At 55.3% G+C, this 17372-nt stretch overlaps 1 protein-coding gene across 1 annotated transcript; it reads left to right on the top strand.

Moving 5' to 3' along the window:
* Positions 1-606: 606 nt before the first annotated feature.
* Positions 607-17265, top strand: UV8b_02587 (uncharacterized protein; the record flags this gene model as incomplete). Its single annotated transcript, XM_043140085.1, has 3 exons — positions 607-5112; positions 5281-10534; positions 10628-17265. 3 exons carry the CDS (start codon positions 607-609, stop codon positions 17263-17265), a joined length of 16398 nt encoding a protein of 5465 aa, XP_042996019.1.
* Between the last annotated feature and the right edge of the window lie 107 nt (positions 17266-17372).

The raw sequence follows: 17372 nt of genomic DNA, 5'->3' as shown, positions 1-17372 counted from the left end.
TCAGCAGGCTACAACAGCTGGAGCCCCGCTATCGACGACGGGTTAGCGCCGGGCCGCTGCTGTGGAGGCTGCTGTGGAGGCTGCTGGGGCAACCGCAGCTAGGCGTCTCCCGTTGTCCCATTGAAGCCATTGAAGCCATTGAAGCCATTGAAGCCATTGAAGCCATTGGAGGCTCCCCGGCTCCCCGGCTCCCAGCCACCGCCATTTGGTGGTCCTGGCCCATGACCAATCACAATCGGAATCTGAGCTTCTGCCCAAAATCAAAACCTCGCCGTCCAGATAGGGCTGCTAGGATTGCCCAGTCCTGCCTAACCTGGATTTTCTTCTTTTCCTTCATTCCCGATGGACCACGCTCCGTATGTCCGTAAGAACCTCTGGCTACGTTCATCGCTCTAGCATTGCGAACTCCGTTCTTTCTCCCTTTTTGAAATCCAGAATCTTCCCGCAATTCCCAGACGCCACCAGCCACCGACCCGCTTTATCCCCTATTCCTATTCCTATTCCTATTTCTTTAGCCTCTACTCCGTATCACGCGATTCAAGGCCAGAAAGACCTGCAAGGTAGCTAGATGCGTTTCCGCCCCTACTGACCGACTGAGCGGCAGCTATGATGCGAGACTCCCGCCGCCGGAGCCTGGAGAGCTCTCGGACCCCGAGTCAGGATCAGAGGCGAGACTCACGCGAAAACCTCACCTATATCCCTCCCCAACCCATATACGAGGATTCACCTTCGAATCCATTCACCTACATGAACATGAACATGAACATGCCTTCATCCTCGTCCCAGCCTGATTATCGCGCTTCACGTCCTACAGCAACCGCCACGGCCACAGTCACGGCGAGGACCCGAAACGGTGACGCATTCGATACAGAGCGAGACACACGCAGAGATGGGGCGAGAGACCGAGACCGAGACCGGGACCGGGACCGAGACCGAGACCGAGCTCAAAAATGGCGGCCCCATCAGGGAGAAGAGCGCTCATCCAGACAAAGGGCTGTCTCTGACAGCTCTAGCTCAATTTCTTCAAGCTCTGTCGCATCATCCCTTCTTGACATTTCTCGGCATTATCCCTCAGACACTCGCTTTGGAGGCGTTCTTGGCACTTTCTGGCGTGCTCCCTCCGAGCGCCGTGCCCGCCGTCGAAGAAGCGGTCGGGCAAAAAAGCGCCGCGTGCTCTACTTTGCCAACTCATCATCGTCTTCTGTAAACTCGGACCTCGCCTACGGAAATGGGTACATTCCTCGATCTAGAAGTCGTGAGTTGACTAGAAACCGGACGGCTTCTGGAGGATACGCAACCCACAGTCTCAGAGACAGTGATCGAAGGACCCTCAGGGAGTCCGAAAGAAGCACCGCGGCTGACTCCAGCCGCTATCCCGCCGCCAAGCGGGACAAGACTGATGCGGAAATCCTTGCCATTGGTCGGGAGCTTTCTCACATGGCGACGCAGCAACATGATCACCATTCAAGAACTTCAGGCAAGATAAAAGCTTCCGGCTTGGTGGCAGCGGCAGCAGCCGTGAACGAAGTCCGCAAGAAGAGACAAGAAAATCAGACTCGTGGTACCGGACGCTCTAGGCCCCGCAGATTCTACTCCGATTCCAGCGACGACTCGGATTGGGAAGATGCTTCCGATCATGATGCTGGGTTTAGTGACGTCGAGTCGGCATTGGCCTATGGTTCAGTTGTGTCCCGCACTTTCAAACCCGCCCAGCCATCCATGACTACCCCTGCCATGTCTGGAGCTGCTGGTTTAGTTTTGGGCGATGGTGTCCCATTAATGACCGGACGACCACGTCCTTCTTCCAAGGCGACAGAAAGTCTCCCCGCGAAAAACTACAAAAAGAGTTCAGTCGTCGACCCTAGGCTGTTCGGCCCTCAAAACTCTCTCAGAGGCATGATCAGCACACCCTGCGGATTTGGCCCGGGCCAGCCAATAGCCGACCATTATGAGTTCAATAGACTGCGCCGCGTTGAAACCGAACCCATATACGGGGGTCCACTTCCAAGTGCTCACCAAGTGTCGACAACTTCAGCTCCCGTTAGCTTGCACCCTGGTGCTACACCCCCTCTCGCCTCTCATACAGACGTTCCCTATCGGTCCCGACCCTCTCCGATTCCTATCCAGCAGCCGAGTCCAAAGGCACCCGTCTCCTCAAAGGTTTATCAAGCTGAAAAATTGGAGGAGGAGAGCAAGCGCGACGCGCCTAAGCTTTCACACACGCGATCCGATGAACACGGCCTGAGCACAGACGTCAAGCTTGCAGGACTTGCGGCTGCGGCAGCAGCGGCCGTCGCCCTGGCCTCTGACCGTAAATCAAAGAGAGAGTCTCGGCGAGAGGAGCGTAGGCAGGAACGCAAGGAAGGAGCTCAAAAAAACAAGGAAGGTGTCCAGGAGTCCGGGGAACTCGGGCGCGACGCCCCCGAACACAGGAAGCAACCAGAGGAACCGTCTGCCGCTGATTCGACAAACAGCAGAGACAGAGAGCGAGACTTGCGACGTCGAGAAAAGGAAGTCGAGTCGGAACTCGGTCGCAAATCAAAGAGGGACTCAACTCTTTCAAAGTATGTCGATGAAAGCGGTCACAAGCGCCACGGAAAACATGAAGTAAGCGAGACCTCTCAAAAGCGCAGTGACAGAAGTGCAAGCCACCACTACGCTGAAGCGGAGTCATCTCGCAGATCGAGGCGCAGAGACGGGGAGAAAGACAAAGACCGTGATCGCCACTCCAAGAGGGAGCTCTCGAGATCTTCGCGACGGGAGAGCCGGAAACACGAGGATGGCGACCATCAAGGACGCGCACAGGAGCGCGACCTTGAACAGACGACCGAAACGAACAGCTATAACCCTCCAAAAGCGCCAATAGATCCCTTTCAGTTTCTGGTTGCCGATGGGGCTTTTGAAGCACCACTGGTCTCTGCCGCGACGGAACCAGCTCAACCCCTGACCCCGACTGTCGTGACGGTTGACCGAGAACCCAACTTCAATGAGGAACCAGCACCGCTGCCTCAGTCCGACAGGCTGAGTCGTAAAGATTCCTTTGAAATCGAGCGCATGACCGAAGGTTTCAACATGGAAGTACACGATAGCTCCGGTAATCATGGCTACCGCGACGAGGGCCGCCGAGAGCACGAAGCACGAAGCATTTACAAGGAGACTATGCGCTCAACTGCCCCAATCGCAGCAGCAGCCGTAGCGTCCGCCGTAGCTGTGGAATCAACTCGATCCAAGGGCTATCATCAAGACGACGACCCGTTCCCGGAAAGGTTTAGAACGACGTCCAGGGATTCTGTTCAGCAAGAAGCGGACCGACGCTACCGAGAAGACGTAGTGGCACGAAAAGTAGCGGATAAAGCACACAGCTCGCGTGATGCATCACCGCATACATCCATCTTCAACAAGTACGAGAACGAAAGCCAGGATGTCCATTACACCATTGTGACCCCTCCCGAAATGGAAGACACGAAGCTCAAGCTCAAAAATAGCCCATATGCTGCTCCTGATGCAGATGTTAGAATTGACAACAAATTCTTCCCCCCAGAGCTGCAAAAGTTCCAGATAACGGATCAGCCCGGCCCTATGTTTACTTCACGAGATCCTTCTTGTGAACGAGAACGCCCGCTAGTAAACATTGTTTACCCGACCCCTATACCCAGTCGTCAACCAACGCCAAATCTGCCACGACATTCAGCTGAAGTCGGCAATAGATCCAAGTTCGAAACCAACGACAGGGACAAGGACTTGGACGAGGAGCAAGAGGGCACGAAAAATATGTCCACGTCTAAAGATTGGGCCACTGATGACTTCGTTGTTGGAGCCAAGGAAGCTGAGACGAGACCAACTCCCTCTGCTATCTCTTCCACTGCTAAATCTGTTACCTGGGGAGAGAACTCTACAAAGAGTTTTGAGGTAGAGAGGCCCTACTCCCGGGATACCAACGAGTCATTGAAGGATGGGATTGGTTACCAGGACAAGCCTCGTGCTGTCATCAGCAACACCAGTCAGTGGGGCATAATTGCAGCTGCCATTGCTGGCAACAGCTCTGAGCCCAAATCTGAGCCCGATGTTAAAGTTTCAGGGTCCAAGAACACGGAAAGCTCAGATAATAGCGTTGGTCATCGTAACGAGTCTGGTGGAAGCGATTTCTTGGATGATGCAAAATCCGAGCCGCCTGTTCCGGGTCCCAAGCCTGTCAGACCGACTGCTGACAAGATGCCAGGTGGCTTTGTCGAGGACATCGAATTCGCGGCTACTCTTGCTGCGGGACTCAAGGATACTGGCTTCGATCCCAACATTGTCATTGACGATCCAGCATACCGACGGCGAGACTCGCCTCCCCATTCTAGTGAGCCAAGTGGAGATGGCTGGAATCCTTTGTCAATCTCGGATGTGGTGACGGACCTGACGTCCAAGCAAAAGGATGTGTCCGAGCCAGGTTTTTTCTCCGGGCCTGTCGACGTGAGCAAAGAAGATCCAATAGCTTCTACTGAAGAACGGTCCGAGCCGTCAAGAAAACTCAGCAAAAAGGACAAAAAACGGCTACAAAAGGAAGAGAGGCGGAGATCCAGGGGAGCATCCGAACCTGTTGCCGATGATCCCTCCGTGACTTGTCTGCGAGAAGACGCTCCGGAGAGCCACTTGAGCGAGATGGAGCGACTCGAGACTGACAAAGAAGCAAGAGGGGAGGAGAGAGCCCCAGAACGTGCTACTGATGACGGAGGAATCACTCGCGACGACAGACATGAGCCTCCTAGCATCGGCGACAGTGCGGGTGGGGAGGAGAGTGGCAAGCAAAAGTCTAGAAGGAGTCGAAGAAACGGCGAATCTGAAGACAGTAGTTCCAAAGTCATTGACCAAGGAGACTCTTTCGACAGCGTGTCGACAATCCGCATGGTGAATCCTGATGATGACTGGGACTCGCAAAGGAAGTCGAGGTCGAGATCAAATAGGGATCCTGAAACTTACTCCAGATCCGCACCGGGCTCTGAGATTGGCTATGGCGAGAGCTCTAGCAAGCGCAGCAGCAAATCCAAGCATTCAAGAAAAACCGAGTTGGACAACTACGGAGACGATCCCCCCGATAGGAGAAAGGAGGCGTGGGACGATCGTGACGTAAGTTCCGTTGTGTCTGAGGCACGGGGTGACGAGCGTCGTAGAGAGAGACGAAGCAAGCGGTCGTCCTTGTATGATGACGATGACGCCAAGTCCGTTGCTTCTGCCCCAGGGTTGTCCCGCAGGAGTAAACGATCATCAATTTACGATGACGAAGTGGCTGCGAAGTCCTCTTCCTCCCTGGCAGGGTCATCTCGACGCAGCAAAGATCGGGAAGGCGACAAGAGCGAGAAGAAATCTGGCGGCTTATTTGCCGCCTTCTTCAAAGGAAACAGTAAAGAAGACTCCAAGAAACTGGACAGGGAGTCTTTTTTAGATGATGCCGGCACCCTTGGCGCGGGTGTCGGCTTAGCGACCGCAGCTGCTTCTCTTGCCTCCAGCACGTCTCGCTCCAATGCCGCCCTTTCCTCTCCCGACTTGCATTCCGAAGCTCTCAGACATGTCAAAACGCACACTTCGAGAGCCTTTGAAGATTTCGATCTCGAAATAGCCCCTCGTGTAATCAAGCCCGCCATCGATCCTCAGTATGGCGACCTGCTTCCTCTTCCCCCGAGTGAGCCAGGTAGCCCAAAGACGACACCTGAAGACCTACCTAGCTTGCCAGATAGTCGCCCTGACACTCCGCCGGAAGAACGAGCTCGCAAACACGACTGGTTGTCTCATCGTCGACGCAGGAGTGCCCAGGAAGCACATGCCAAATCACCCAGCAGCACTGCCATCCCCATTTCCCTCCGTATCGGGCAACGACATAGTTTCCCCCCAAGCTCACCAAACAATAATCGATCATCCCCGGGAGGATCGCCTGTGGCAACACCTGAGTCCTCACGTCGATCTGCCCGCATCTCGTGGGATAGTAGCAGAGAATTCAAGCCGCTTTATCTTCTGGAACACTCTCGTCAAGGCTCCGCTGACAATATCCCCTTGATTGATCTGCCAGCCCTTCCCCCAAGTGAACCCAGCGAGCCATCTTCGAGAGATTCACCTGCCCCTGGTTTCGAATCAAGCACGCCCGATGATGCGATTGACAGAGCTATTAGCCTCGGTGATATTGCCGGCATTGACCTTCGTATCGATACGAGGCTGGCGTCTGCCGCCCCAGTCCAAGATATTGCAGGCTCTCAAGAGACGACACCAAAGGCCACGACGAAGCCAGAACTGCCGCCTCTGACCCCAGGCAAGGATTCACCAGAACTTTTGACCTCTACCGAAAGTGACACTGCACCTGCCAGCACAACATCCGAGGACGGAAGCTGCTATTTGCCCGGCTCTGCGCCGTTCATCACCACACCGACCGAAAATCTCACAGCTGGGAGCATACTACCTGATATCCCGGAAGATCTGACATCTGCTGACGAACATTTCTCCGATGCCTTGGAAGGGCCGAATTCAGATACGTTCGAAGAGGCCCGCGATTGGTTTGACGATGCCATTTCATCCAATCCAGTTGTCCAAAGCACGGATATTGTCGAGACAGCCGACCAGCCAGTGCCGGTGATCGAAAGCTCCCCAACTGCAGCAGAATTCTCACTTACAGAGGGCAAGGCCATAATGAAAGAGGAAGAGGGCAAAGAGGAGACTCGTTCTTCTGAAAAAGACGGGGGAGAGACGTCAAAGACAATGTTGGGTATAGAGTGCACCGTTCCCCGTGGTGTCGAAACAGGTTCCTTACCATGTACAGATGAGAATGAACTCCATGGTGATGCTAATGCTGGTGTATCACACCAAGTTAGCGACACTACCGATCCGGCTCCTGAGGGAGTGGGAATAGCGGCGACTGGACAGTTGCCAGAGGTGGTGACCAACACGACCACCCAAGACGCTGCGAATGTATTATCTACGGTGACTACTTCGAGGAATGCGGAACACTCTGGCCAACAAGCTGCTCACGACGCAACCCCAAATGCGGATGGTAGTGAAGCGTCGTTCAAGAAGAGCAAGAAGAAGAAAAAGACGTCAAAGAATGTTTTATCCCTGGGAGGGCAGGAGTCGTCTCAGAGTGTTGAGACTAGCACTCAGTCCGAAGCAGATGCCACCCTGGCTATTGCCAAGGATCCCCAGCCTTGCGACAAGGATAGTTTTGCAGAGGGAGCAGTCGATCAGGCTACTACCATTAAATTGGATACCGTTGAACAGGAGCCCCAGCCTACACTGCATCCCGTCGAGGAAGTTGTCTCTGCCGTTGCGGACGACTCTCGGTCGTTGACACCTCTTTCAAAGAAACAAAAGAAAAAACAGAAGAGAAATAAGAGTCTCCCAATGGACGAATCCTTGGAGACTGCCCAACAGCCAGACGATCCAGCACCTCTCGAGCCTGAGCAATCTCCAAGCACGCAGATAGAACCTATTACAGTGTCTGAGCCGAAATGTCCTCCAACTGAGAAGGCTCCTGAAGCTTCTAGGCCTGATCTTGCGACTGAATCATCAGCGAGCCATACAGAAAGGGGGGAGAGCTTGCAGACTGAGAAGCTTCCTTTAGAAGACAGTACCACTGACCCTGTTGAATGTGCTGAGCCGTATCTCAAACTGGATGAGAAAGTGGCGATCGAGCCTTCGATTGGCCAACAGCCTGCAGAAAGCCAAGAGCTTGCTATTGCTGAAGAAATTCCTACTACCGAGCAGCCAGCGCTATCCCACCAAGAACCTACGGGACCTGTAATGGCTGGCGAAACAGAGTTTTGCGAAGCAAAGACGAGCAAGAAGAAAAAGAGAAGAGGCAAGCAGGTCAATGACGCAGTTTCGTCTCCAAAAACACTAGAAAGCACGGCGGCCATGGAGGAGAAACCTCCTGTGTCAAAGGAGTGCGCTGGTGACCAGCCTACTCCAGCTTCTCAAGCGTCCTACGACTCGGAAGTCGCTGGTAAAGCAGAGATAGTGTCCGCAACGACAGATGAGGAGAAAAGCCAAGAGAACGAGCAGCCTGATGATGCCTGCAAAGTGCAACAGGACGGGGAAGTACCTGTGATTACCGATTCCTACCCTCCGGAGGAGCATGCTCCCGTCAACGAAAACTCACTTGCACCGCAGGGAATACCAGCGGTAGATTCTGCGTCCGCCTCAAAACTGACAGACAAGGCATTGAGTGGCTCTGCCGCCGAGGATGGGCAACCGACCATTACTACCACATCGGCGCAGCTCGCCGCCGACGAGCCATCTACTTCTGCCACGTCAACCGCTACTTTGGAAAAGCCTGAGGAATCGACCCAAACGAGTCTTTCACCGCTGTCTTGGAAGAGCAAGAAGAATAAGAAGACTAAGAAGAAGTCGCCCCAGTCAGACGACGCCTCGCCAACAAACTCACCAACTGCCCCTCCTACTCCTGAAAGCCAGCTCCCGACTGCAGAGTCGGGTGCCGACAGACTGGGTGATGCCGACGTTGTGTCAAGTGAAGCGGGCTCGGTTGCGCCGGCAACGGGGCATACTGAGCTCGATGAAGCTACGTCTACCTCTGGCAAGAAGGCGAAAAAGAAGAAGTACTTTTACAAGAAGAAGTCTGTCCAGTGGCAAGGCACCATCCCTGAGCCCGGTTCCGTAGCGACTGATTCCTCCGTGCCCACTGTTGATGCTCCTGAAGAAGCTGATGCGGCAGGAAATGCGGTCGAAGAAAATGCTGAGGAGCCCCAGGAACAAGAGCAGCAGCGGTCGGTGGACAGCGAGATATCTGAAGCTCTTTTCTCGCAGGACGACGCTGCAATCAAACCAGCTCAAGAGGAAGGTACAAGTGGCAAGCCTCCGCAAACCCAGGAACATGTTTCGCAAGAGCCCCCTGTCGATCTTGCGTTGACAGAACCTAGCACTTCTCAGGAGGACGATAAGAGGAATAACCAAATTAACGCTGGGGATCTCTTGAAGGAGAATGTCATTGGAGATCACGCAACTGAGCCTCCCAAAGCTGAACCCGTTGATGATGCATTAGAGATTCCAGCCGCTGAGGCTTCGCATGTCGTGGCTCACGCTATGCAAACCATTCCTGATATCGACACTGTCAAGACGAGTTGTGATGATGAAAGGGAGCAAGATGGGACCACGACTCCGAGCGGCAAAAAATCCAAGAAAAAGAAACAGAGCAACAAGTCGACACCAACCAGCGAACCACAAGCTGTTCCAGAGACTTCAGCGGACCCAATAGAGGCAATCCCGTCCAGCAAAGAACTCCCAGGTGAAGATGACCATAGTTGTACCCTGGACGAAGACAAACCCCCATCGCAATCGACGTCCAATGAAGAGGGGTCACAAGCCGCTGGTAAAAAGAAGAAAAAGAAGAAGCGCCAAAGCCTGACTGCTGGCTCGACTGCAGAAGAGAAGGGTAGTAGCGAGCTTCTTGCCGAGGCCAAAAATAATGAAGTGGATACTCAACATACAGGCCTGGTTCCCGCCGATGATGAAGGCCCACAGGCGTCTGGCAAGGAAAAGAATAAAAAGCGACAGAGTCTGGGCATAGATTATCCCCAAGAAGAGATGCCAAGGTCAAACGTCGATGCAGAGACTATAACTGCTGTCAAACCCGAAACGACTGTTAGTGTCGCCGCAGTTGCTCAAGAGCAGGAATTAGAAACTTCCAAGCAGAAAGGGAAAGGCAAGACGGACTCTCTTTCTCAGGAAAGCCACGAGATAGAAACGCCGGTTTCATCCGACTTTGAGCATCCCAACACGGCAGTTCCCTCTTTTGACAAGACAAAAGCTACCTGCGAGAACGTCCACTCTGATGAGCCTTCGGTCAGTGTAGACGAACCTGTTACTCTAACCGCCGTCACCAACCCAGATGAACCGAAAGGCGAGGGTTCTTCTGCAGAACATGGCGCAACGGCAACTTTGTTGCATGTCGACAACGTGGTTAAAACCACGGAGAGCTTGATACCTGATGAAGCACTACCTGCTAGCGAATCTCGTACGGAAGACGCATCTGCCACAAAAACTAGGAAGCTGTCAAAGAAAGAGAAAAAGAAGAGAAAACAGCAAGGAATTTCGGAAGACTCGGTACAAGAATTGCGACCTGAACATTTGCAGGACAGCAAGACAAAAGACGTTGACACTCCCAGCGCACAACTTCCTGCTACAGAAGCAACTGCCGAGGAGGGAGCAATTAGTGGCCTACCTCGAGAATCAACCATCAGTAATGTCTCGAATTTTATCGATGCCAATGAGGAAAGTCTGGGTCGTGGTCTCAATGTGGATGAATCCAAGAATGACGAAAGCGGCAAAACCAAAGACGAAGAGCTCGAGGAGATATGCCAGCCCAAGGCAGATCTCGCGACCGAGTTTGCGGCTGATTCGGCCCAGGTGACACCGAAGGAGGCCGCTAGAAAGGACGAAACTACCGCGGATGCCTCGGAGCCCGCAACATCTGTCGAGATGCAGCAGAGCGGCGACACGCACGAAATGGATAAAGAGACACTGGCGGAGGGCAAGAACGTCGCAGAAGCGGGTGAGACTGGAAACGATGACGAAGGGGAGTCGGGTTTGTCTAAGAAGGATAAGAAAAAGAGGAACAAGAAGGCGAAGGCGTCGGGAATGGAAGGTGCTGTGAGCTCAAACTCTGCTGAGGAGACGCAAGTCTCGGAGGAGCTTGAGACAACCAAGGCGGGCGAAGCTACTGAGGATTCATGGAGTGGTACAATGTCAAAGAAAGACAAGAAGAAGAAGAACAAGAAAGCCAAGCAGGGTTCTGAGTACCATGACTTCCCCAAACAGTCTACTTCCAGTCAGGAAGCCGAAATCTCTCAACCCGCTGATGCACGACCAGAGGACGAAAAAGCCGAACCCCTGGACCCTGCAGTTGTAGCGGAGATTGTTACCGACACTGAAATGAGTGATGCGTTACAGCGTGATGTGACTTCCCAGACACAGGATACGCCGACTACAGCTGTGCAAGAGAAACCTGACGACTTCAGCGACGCTGTCGTCGCCGCGACTCAAGCCCTTCCGCAACAACCTGGACTAGGAGAAAGTTCTCCCTCACCCGCTTCAGAAGAGCTGCGCGTCATTCAACGATCGCCTGTCGCGCCAAGCGGCCGCTCTGATATGCCAGCGGCCGAGGACCAGCCAGCAGGAGATGAAGGGCCGCTGCCAGATCACTTTGCTTTAGATGATGGTGCGATTCAGCCCGAGGTTCCGCAGTCTTCCGCCGAACTGGGAGCAGAACCTACGTGTGTTGACGAAGACCAACAATCACGACCCATCCCCAACATCGGCGAGGAAATTTTCGATATAGTTGCTTCCAAGCCCGAGCTGCAGAACCTGCAGGACGCTCCAGCAGCACACGGAGGAGTCTACACCTTTTCTACAATGGCAGGCCCATCTGTCGACGAAAGCCTCACCCGTCAACCGGGACACGGTGACCCAGCAGAAGATGCTGGTGAAAGCTTGCCTCGGAACGAGCTGTCCCAGGGGGATCAGTCAAACAGTGCTGGGGACTCTGAAGAGCCCATAAATGCAGAATTTGCCGACGACCAGACTGCTGCTGCCCCGGAAGCTGGTTTGGAAACTTGCATGATATATGACACTCCAGAGCAGCCAGTTATTGCTGGAGCCGACTCTGCTGAGCTGGACGCGGGGCAGGCTGAGCAAGAATCTGAAAAGGACAAGGCTGAAGCTGACAAAGTCGACCTCTCTTCCACGGTTTCGGTTTCGGTTTCGGTTGCTCCTGCTGCTGCTGCTGCTGGCGCTTCCTCTGTGGTTGAGCACGAGTCAACCACAGTTCCCGAGGGCGAGCACAAACAGCATGATGAAAATCAAGAGCTTGGTCAGGTTCAACAGAAAAGCTCCTGGGCTGAGGAAATGGAATATGCGGCGCTCATTCCTTCTGATGAACCAGACGCTGCGATCATCAGGGTGCCCGAGCACGATGAGGGCGATACTGCATTTTCCGCATCCGAAGAGGCACACCAAGGGGAAACGGGGAAGGGCAAAGAGCTGCCCAGTGATAAGGGCCCAGGCGAGGAGCAAGCTGCAGTCGCTGAGACGTCGTTGCGACAGATTAGCCAACACCTGACCGAAACCATGGTTGAAGCAGCTGAGGCGACGGAGGCGAAGGGCGCCGACCAGAGTGAGGAGCAAACAGCAGCTACTGAAATACCGCCAGGAGAGGGTATGCCACTTGTATCCGAGTCTACCGTTGAAGCAGCTGCCGAGGCGACAGAAGCTGTAAATATCGACCAGAATGAGGAGCAAACTGCAGCTACTGAAATACCGCCAGTAGAGGCTATTCGACGTGCGTCTGAGCCCCCCCTTGAAGCAGCTGTCGAGGCGACAGAAGAAAGTGAACAACAAACAGCTATCGAGATACCATTGGAAGGGGTTCCCCAGCAGATATCTGACTCTACCCCAGAAGTTGCTCTTGGGGCAAGGGAAGGCAGCAACCCTGAACAAGGTGGGGAGCATACAGTAGCTCCTGAGATATCACTCGAAGAGATTGCTCAACAGACTTCCAAATATATCGTTGACTTGGCTCCCGAGGTGATGGAAACCGGAAGCATGTCGCAGCAAGTCGAACCGCTAAGAGCTGTTGATACCGACGATGAAAAGACTCTACCTACGAAGAAGAAGAAGGGCAAAAAGGCCAAAAAAGCCAAGTCAAGCAGCGCAACAACAGCGCGAGCGGAACCAAACACCGTCGCCGAACTTGACGTAACCAACTTTCCCTCGGAAGCCCTAGACTCACTTGCTGCGGTAGAGGCTGCTGAGCCAATTCTCTCAGGACCTGACAATCCAGCCACTCTCAGTGCCGAGCAGGGATTGGTTGTTTCTTCGGAGAAAAGGGGGAAGAAGAACAAGAAGAGCAAGAAGAGCAAATTAGGTAGTGATGTAGCGAGTCCCGTGAAGGCATGCATAGAGCCGGGAGAGCAGCAGGCCCAACTGGAACCGGCTATGGACAGAGAAGACCAGGGCGCTAGCTCAGCGCCATCACTCGAGGACGAGCTGCTCATGCAGCCACCGGCCGAGCCACAAGAAGCATCCAGTACATCAGAAACGACCTGCCTGCCACCACTTGTTGAGAGCAACATTGGCCACGAGAGCCGAGACTATTCCGACAAGGATGGGCAAGGGGGGGACCACGACAAAGATGAGAGCGGCTTACGTGCTCCAACTGCACCATATGAACCAGCAGGCGAGATGGCCGAGGGCAAGGGATCCCAAAATGAGGAAACCACAGAAGCTCTACCAGAACTTCAACCCGACGCAATGTCACTCTGGGAAACCGCTGCCGCTCCTGAGCTGGTCAATACGGAAGCAGACTGCGTTGTGGACAGGACAACGGAGGTTAGAGTCGACAAGTTCTCGGAACCATCACTGTCCGCTCTTTCGGGTGATGGGCATCCGGTCCCAGACGCGAAGACAGAGGCACAGATGGAGATGGAACGTACAAGCAATCGCCCCGTGTCTAATGTGGCGGTAACAACCTTTCTAGAAGGACCTGATGATTCTGCAGACTTACCCACGGATGACACACCAGCACCTGGATCTGCCTCGGGCCCTACAGTGAAAGCAGACATTCCCCACGAGGTAGAGGCCGCTACTTTGGCAGAAGTTGCTTTGCAGAAGAAGCCCAAATCTAGTCTAACCGTGGCGCTCGAACCCTCACCTACCGAACCTACTACGATGACAGAGCCTGAGCCGTGTCCCATGGCGGCTTCTCTGGCAGAAGAAGAGGCCCAATATGAACAGGGAGAAGATATTTCTGTTCTCAAGGCCAAGGAGAATAAGAACCGGAAAATTACAGATCCCGCGATGGTGCTAGCGCAAGAAGTCGAGGGCACTGAAACCATGGAGACGACTAATACAAAGAAGGACGCGGTGAACCCGGATCATTCAAACAGACAAGACGGCATCTTGGCTGTAGGGCATATTGAAAAGAATGAGCCCATTGGACAATCGGTTATTCTTCTGGCGGAGAAATTCGGCGGTGGGAGGAAAAAGAGAACAAAGGGAAAGCAGAGGAATATTTTGGATAAGAGGCAACCTGAGGAGGACGATCTCTTTGATGATCTCGTTTTGTGGGAGGGAGCCGACAAGAAGGTAGTTGATGACCGAAACGACGCTGACTTGCAGAAAGGTTTCTGGGAAGGAGAGGGAAGGGGGAATGAAAACATGGAAGTGAGAGGGGGTGAAGAGCAAAGGGAAGCCGAAGGAGAAGAAAAGGCCAAGATGGGACTGGATGAGGATATGGAGAAAGGGGCAGTTTGGGTGGAGGAAAAGGATCAGATGGAACTGGAAGGAGACGAGAAGAAGAGGGATGACGAAGGGCAAGAACCCGAGAAGATGCAAGCGACAAAGGACGAGGAAGAGGGATGGGTGGGGGCGGAAGAAAACGACAAGATGGAGATCAAAGCGGAAGAGGGAAACGAAGACGAGAAGTCGGAGTTGAGAAAGGACGGGGGAAAAGCGACAAGCGAAGGTGCAGCGGAAGCCAAGGAGGCACTCCAAGTGTCTCTAAGCGGAAGCCTGACAGAGTCCGACGGCGGCTGGAAAGAAACGGCTGGTCAAGGAGTGCCCCTCGATGATGAGATTGCAGAGAGTCCTGTGCTGGGCCGCGGCGACTCTGGTGAGGCGACTCCCACGACGTCAACGGAGCCGAAGGGCCTCCTACGTCGGCCATCAGGGTTGGAAGAGCCGGTCGGGGGACTCTTCAAGGAGATGGAGCTTGTCGAACCGCAAACGACAACACGCCACCCCGGGTCGGACTCGGATGTCGGGCGATCCCCCACGAGAGGCTTGCCGCCAGTGCAAGAAGTCCCAGAGACAGAGGCAGAAGCAGTCGCATCCGAGTGCAACTGGCCGACACCCGAGATGAACCGCGACAGCGGCTTTGCCCCCGACTTGGCGGATGCACAGCCGCCGCAGGATGCAACCACCAAGGACGAGCAACAACGAGACAGCGGCGTTCATACCGACGACTACAGGGACAGCAAGATTCACAGCCCGGATCCATCGACGGAAAAGGACCCCCAACGCCGGGGCCTGGCAACTCCTGTGCTGCGCAAACCGGAGCTCTCGGCGACCACCCCAGAGCCCGAGAAGAAGGTCAAGGGCGGAAGGGGCGCCAAGTCGAAAAAGGGCTATGGAGAAGTCGGGGCGATGGGAGGCACGGCCGCCATTGCGGGATTTGCTGCGGCTGGCGCAGGGACAGCCAAGGATTCGCGAGGGTCGGGAGATGTCCAAGACGCCAGAGGTCGACGGAGTACAAGCGACAGCCCCTACGACTACAGACATAGACATGGAAGCCAGACGGCGGCGGCAGCGGGAGCGGCGGCGGGAGCGGCGTCGGGGGCGGCGTCGGCAGGTGGGACCAGCCGTGCTGCGCGGGCCGAGACTCCGGTTGCGCGCCGGACCGCGTCCAACACCAGCCTCAGCCGGCAGCGCGCCGCGCTTGAGCCGCCGAGGTTGCGTCCTGAAAGTCCAGGCACCAGCAGCGTGGCTCGCCCCACCCCAACCCCAACCCCGACCCCCCCACTGCGGCGCATCGATAAGCGCATGAGTGGCGACCTTCGAGCTCTTCGTCAGCAACGCAGCAGCAATCCGCTGACGCCGACGCCAACGCCGTCGCAGTCGCAGTCGCAGTCGCAGTCGCAGTCGCAGTCGCAGTCGCAGTCGCAGTCCCAGTCACAGATAATACCGCCGCCCGCCGCCCCCCTCGCCAACGAGAGCCGTGTCCGCGCCAAGGGCGACGACAAGGACATGGCCGACGTCTACGATGGCTACGGCGAGGGGCGCATTGGCTCGCCCCGGTCGCCCACGCGCCCACACAGCATGCGCCGTCGTCAAAGCATGCAAGTCCTCGAGCTCGAGTCCAGGGTCGATCAGCTCATCGCCGAGAACCGCCTGCTCAACGAGGCCCGCGTGCGAGCCGAGCAAAACGTGAACCACAAGGCCCTCGGCGTCTTGTCCGAGCGCGATGCCGAGATTGAGGCCCTCAAGCAGTCCCTGCACTTCCTGCAGAACGAAGCCGCTCGCTTGGCCGAGGTCAACGAGGGCCTCGCCAGCGCCAACGCCGAGCTGGCCAGCAAAGACAGCGGCCGCCACGCCGACTTGGCCCGCGAGCTCGGCGAGGCTCGCGGCGCCCACGCCACCCTGACAAGGTCGCTCCAAGACAAGGACGCCGAGATTGCGGACCTGCGGGCTCGGCTCGACGAGGCCAAGGAGCAGATCCGCCTGATGCAGCGAAAGATCCTCGAAGCCAAGGCCGCCAACTCGCATTTTCTCAATCTCAAGGACGAGGACTACTTCGACCACCGATGCCAGCAGCTCTGCTCGCACGTGCAGCAGTGGGTGCTGCGCTTCTCCAAGTTTTCCGACATGCGCGCCTGCCGCCTCACGAGCGAGATCAACGACGAAAAGACGATTGACCGCCTGGACAACGCCGTCCTGGACGGGTCCGACGTCGACGCGTACCTCAGGGACCGCGTCAAGCGTCGGGACATCTTCATGTCCATGACCATGAACATGATTTGGGAATTCGTCTTCACCAGGTACCTGTTTGGCATGGACCGAGAGCAGCGGCAAAAGCTCAAGTCGCTCGAGAAGCTGCTGACGGAAGTCGGCCCGGCTCAGGCTGTCCGTCAGTGGCGGGCAGTGACGCTCACCCTCCTCTCCAAAAGAGACGGCTTCAGAGACCAGCGGGATCTCGATACCGAGGCCGTCGTGCAAGCCGTGTTCCAGACCCTCTGCAAGATCCTGCCCCCTCCCTCCAACTTGGAAGGCCAGATCCAGTCGCAGCTGCGCAGGGTCATGCGCGAGGCGGTCGACTTGTCCATTGAGATGCGGACGCAACGAGCAGAGTACATGATGCTCCCGCCCCTGCAGCCCAAGTACGATGCCAAGGGCGAGCTGGCTGCAACCGTGTCTTTTGAAGCCGCCATGATGAACGAACGAAGCGGCCATGTTGGCGCGACAAACGAGGAGCTCGAGGCTCGTCAAGCCGTCGTCAGGGTCGTCCTCTTTCCTCTCGTTGTCAAGCGAGGGGATGACGACGGTGTTGGGGAAGACAAAATTGTCGTTTGTCCCGCACAAGTCTTGGTCGTCTCCGATGACCGACACCGTCGAGGGGCTGCCCTATCTAGCGACGCTGGCGGCGCATCTCTCGGCGCTCCAAGCCACATCAGTGTGGTGACGGAATCGACGGGGCAACCGGAAGCTCAGTACTTGGAAGGCGGCATCTAGCGACGCTGTGACGAAGTAAGCAACTTGAACCATGGCCAAGGATTTCGCGGCCTTGCCTAAACGCGGTTTTTTTTTCTTCTTCCTTTTTTTGTCTCTTTTTATTTTCT

Source organism: Ustilaginoidea virens, chromosome 2 (assembly GCF_000687475.1).
Source record: "Ustilaginoidea virens chromosome 2, complete sequence".
In the NCBI taxonomy this organism is placed as follows: domain Eukaryota; kingdom Fungi; phylum Ascomycota; class Sordariomycetes; order Hypocreales; family Clavicipitaceae; genus Ustilaginoidea; species Ustilaginoidea virens.
Note: the sequence above shows the minus strand (reverse complement) of the source record. Positions and strands in the feature narration are given on the sequence as shown.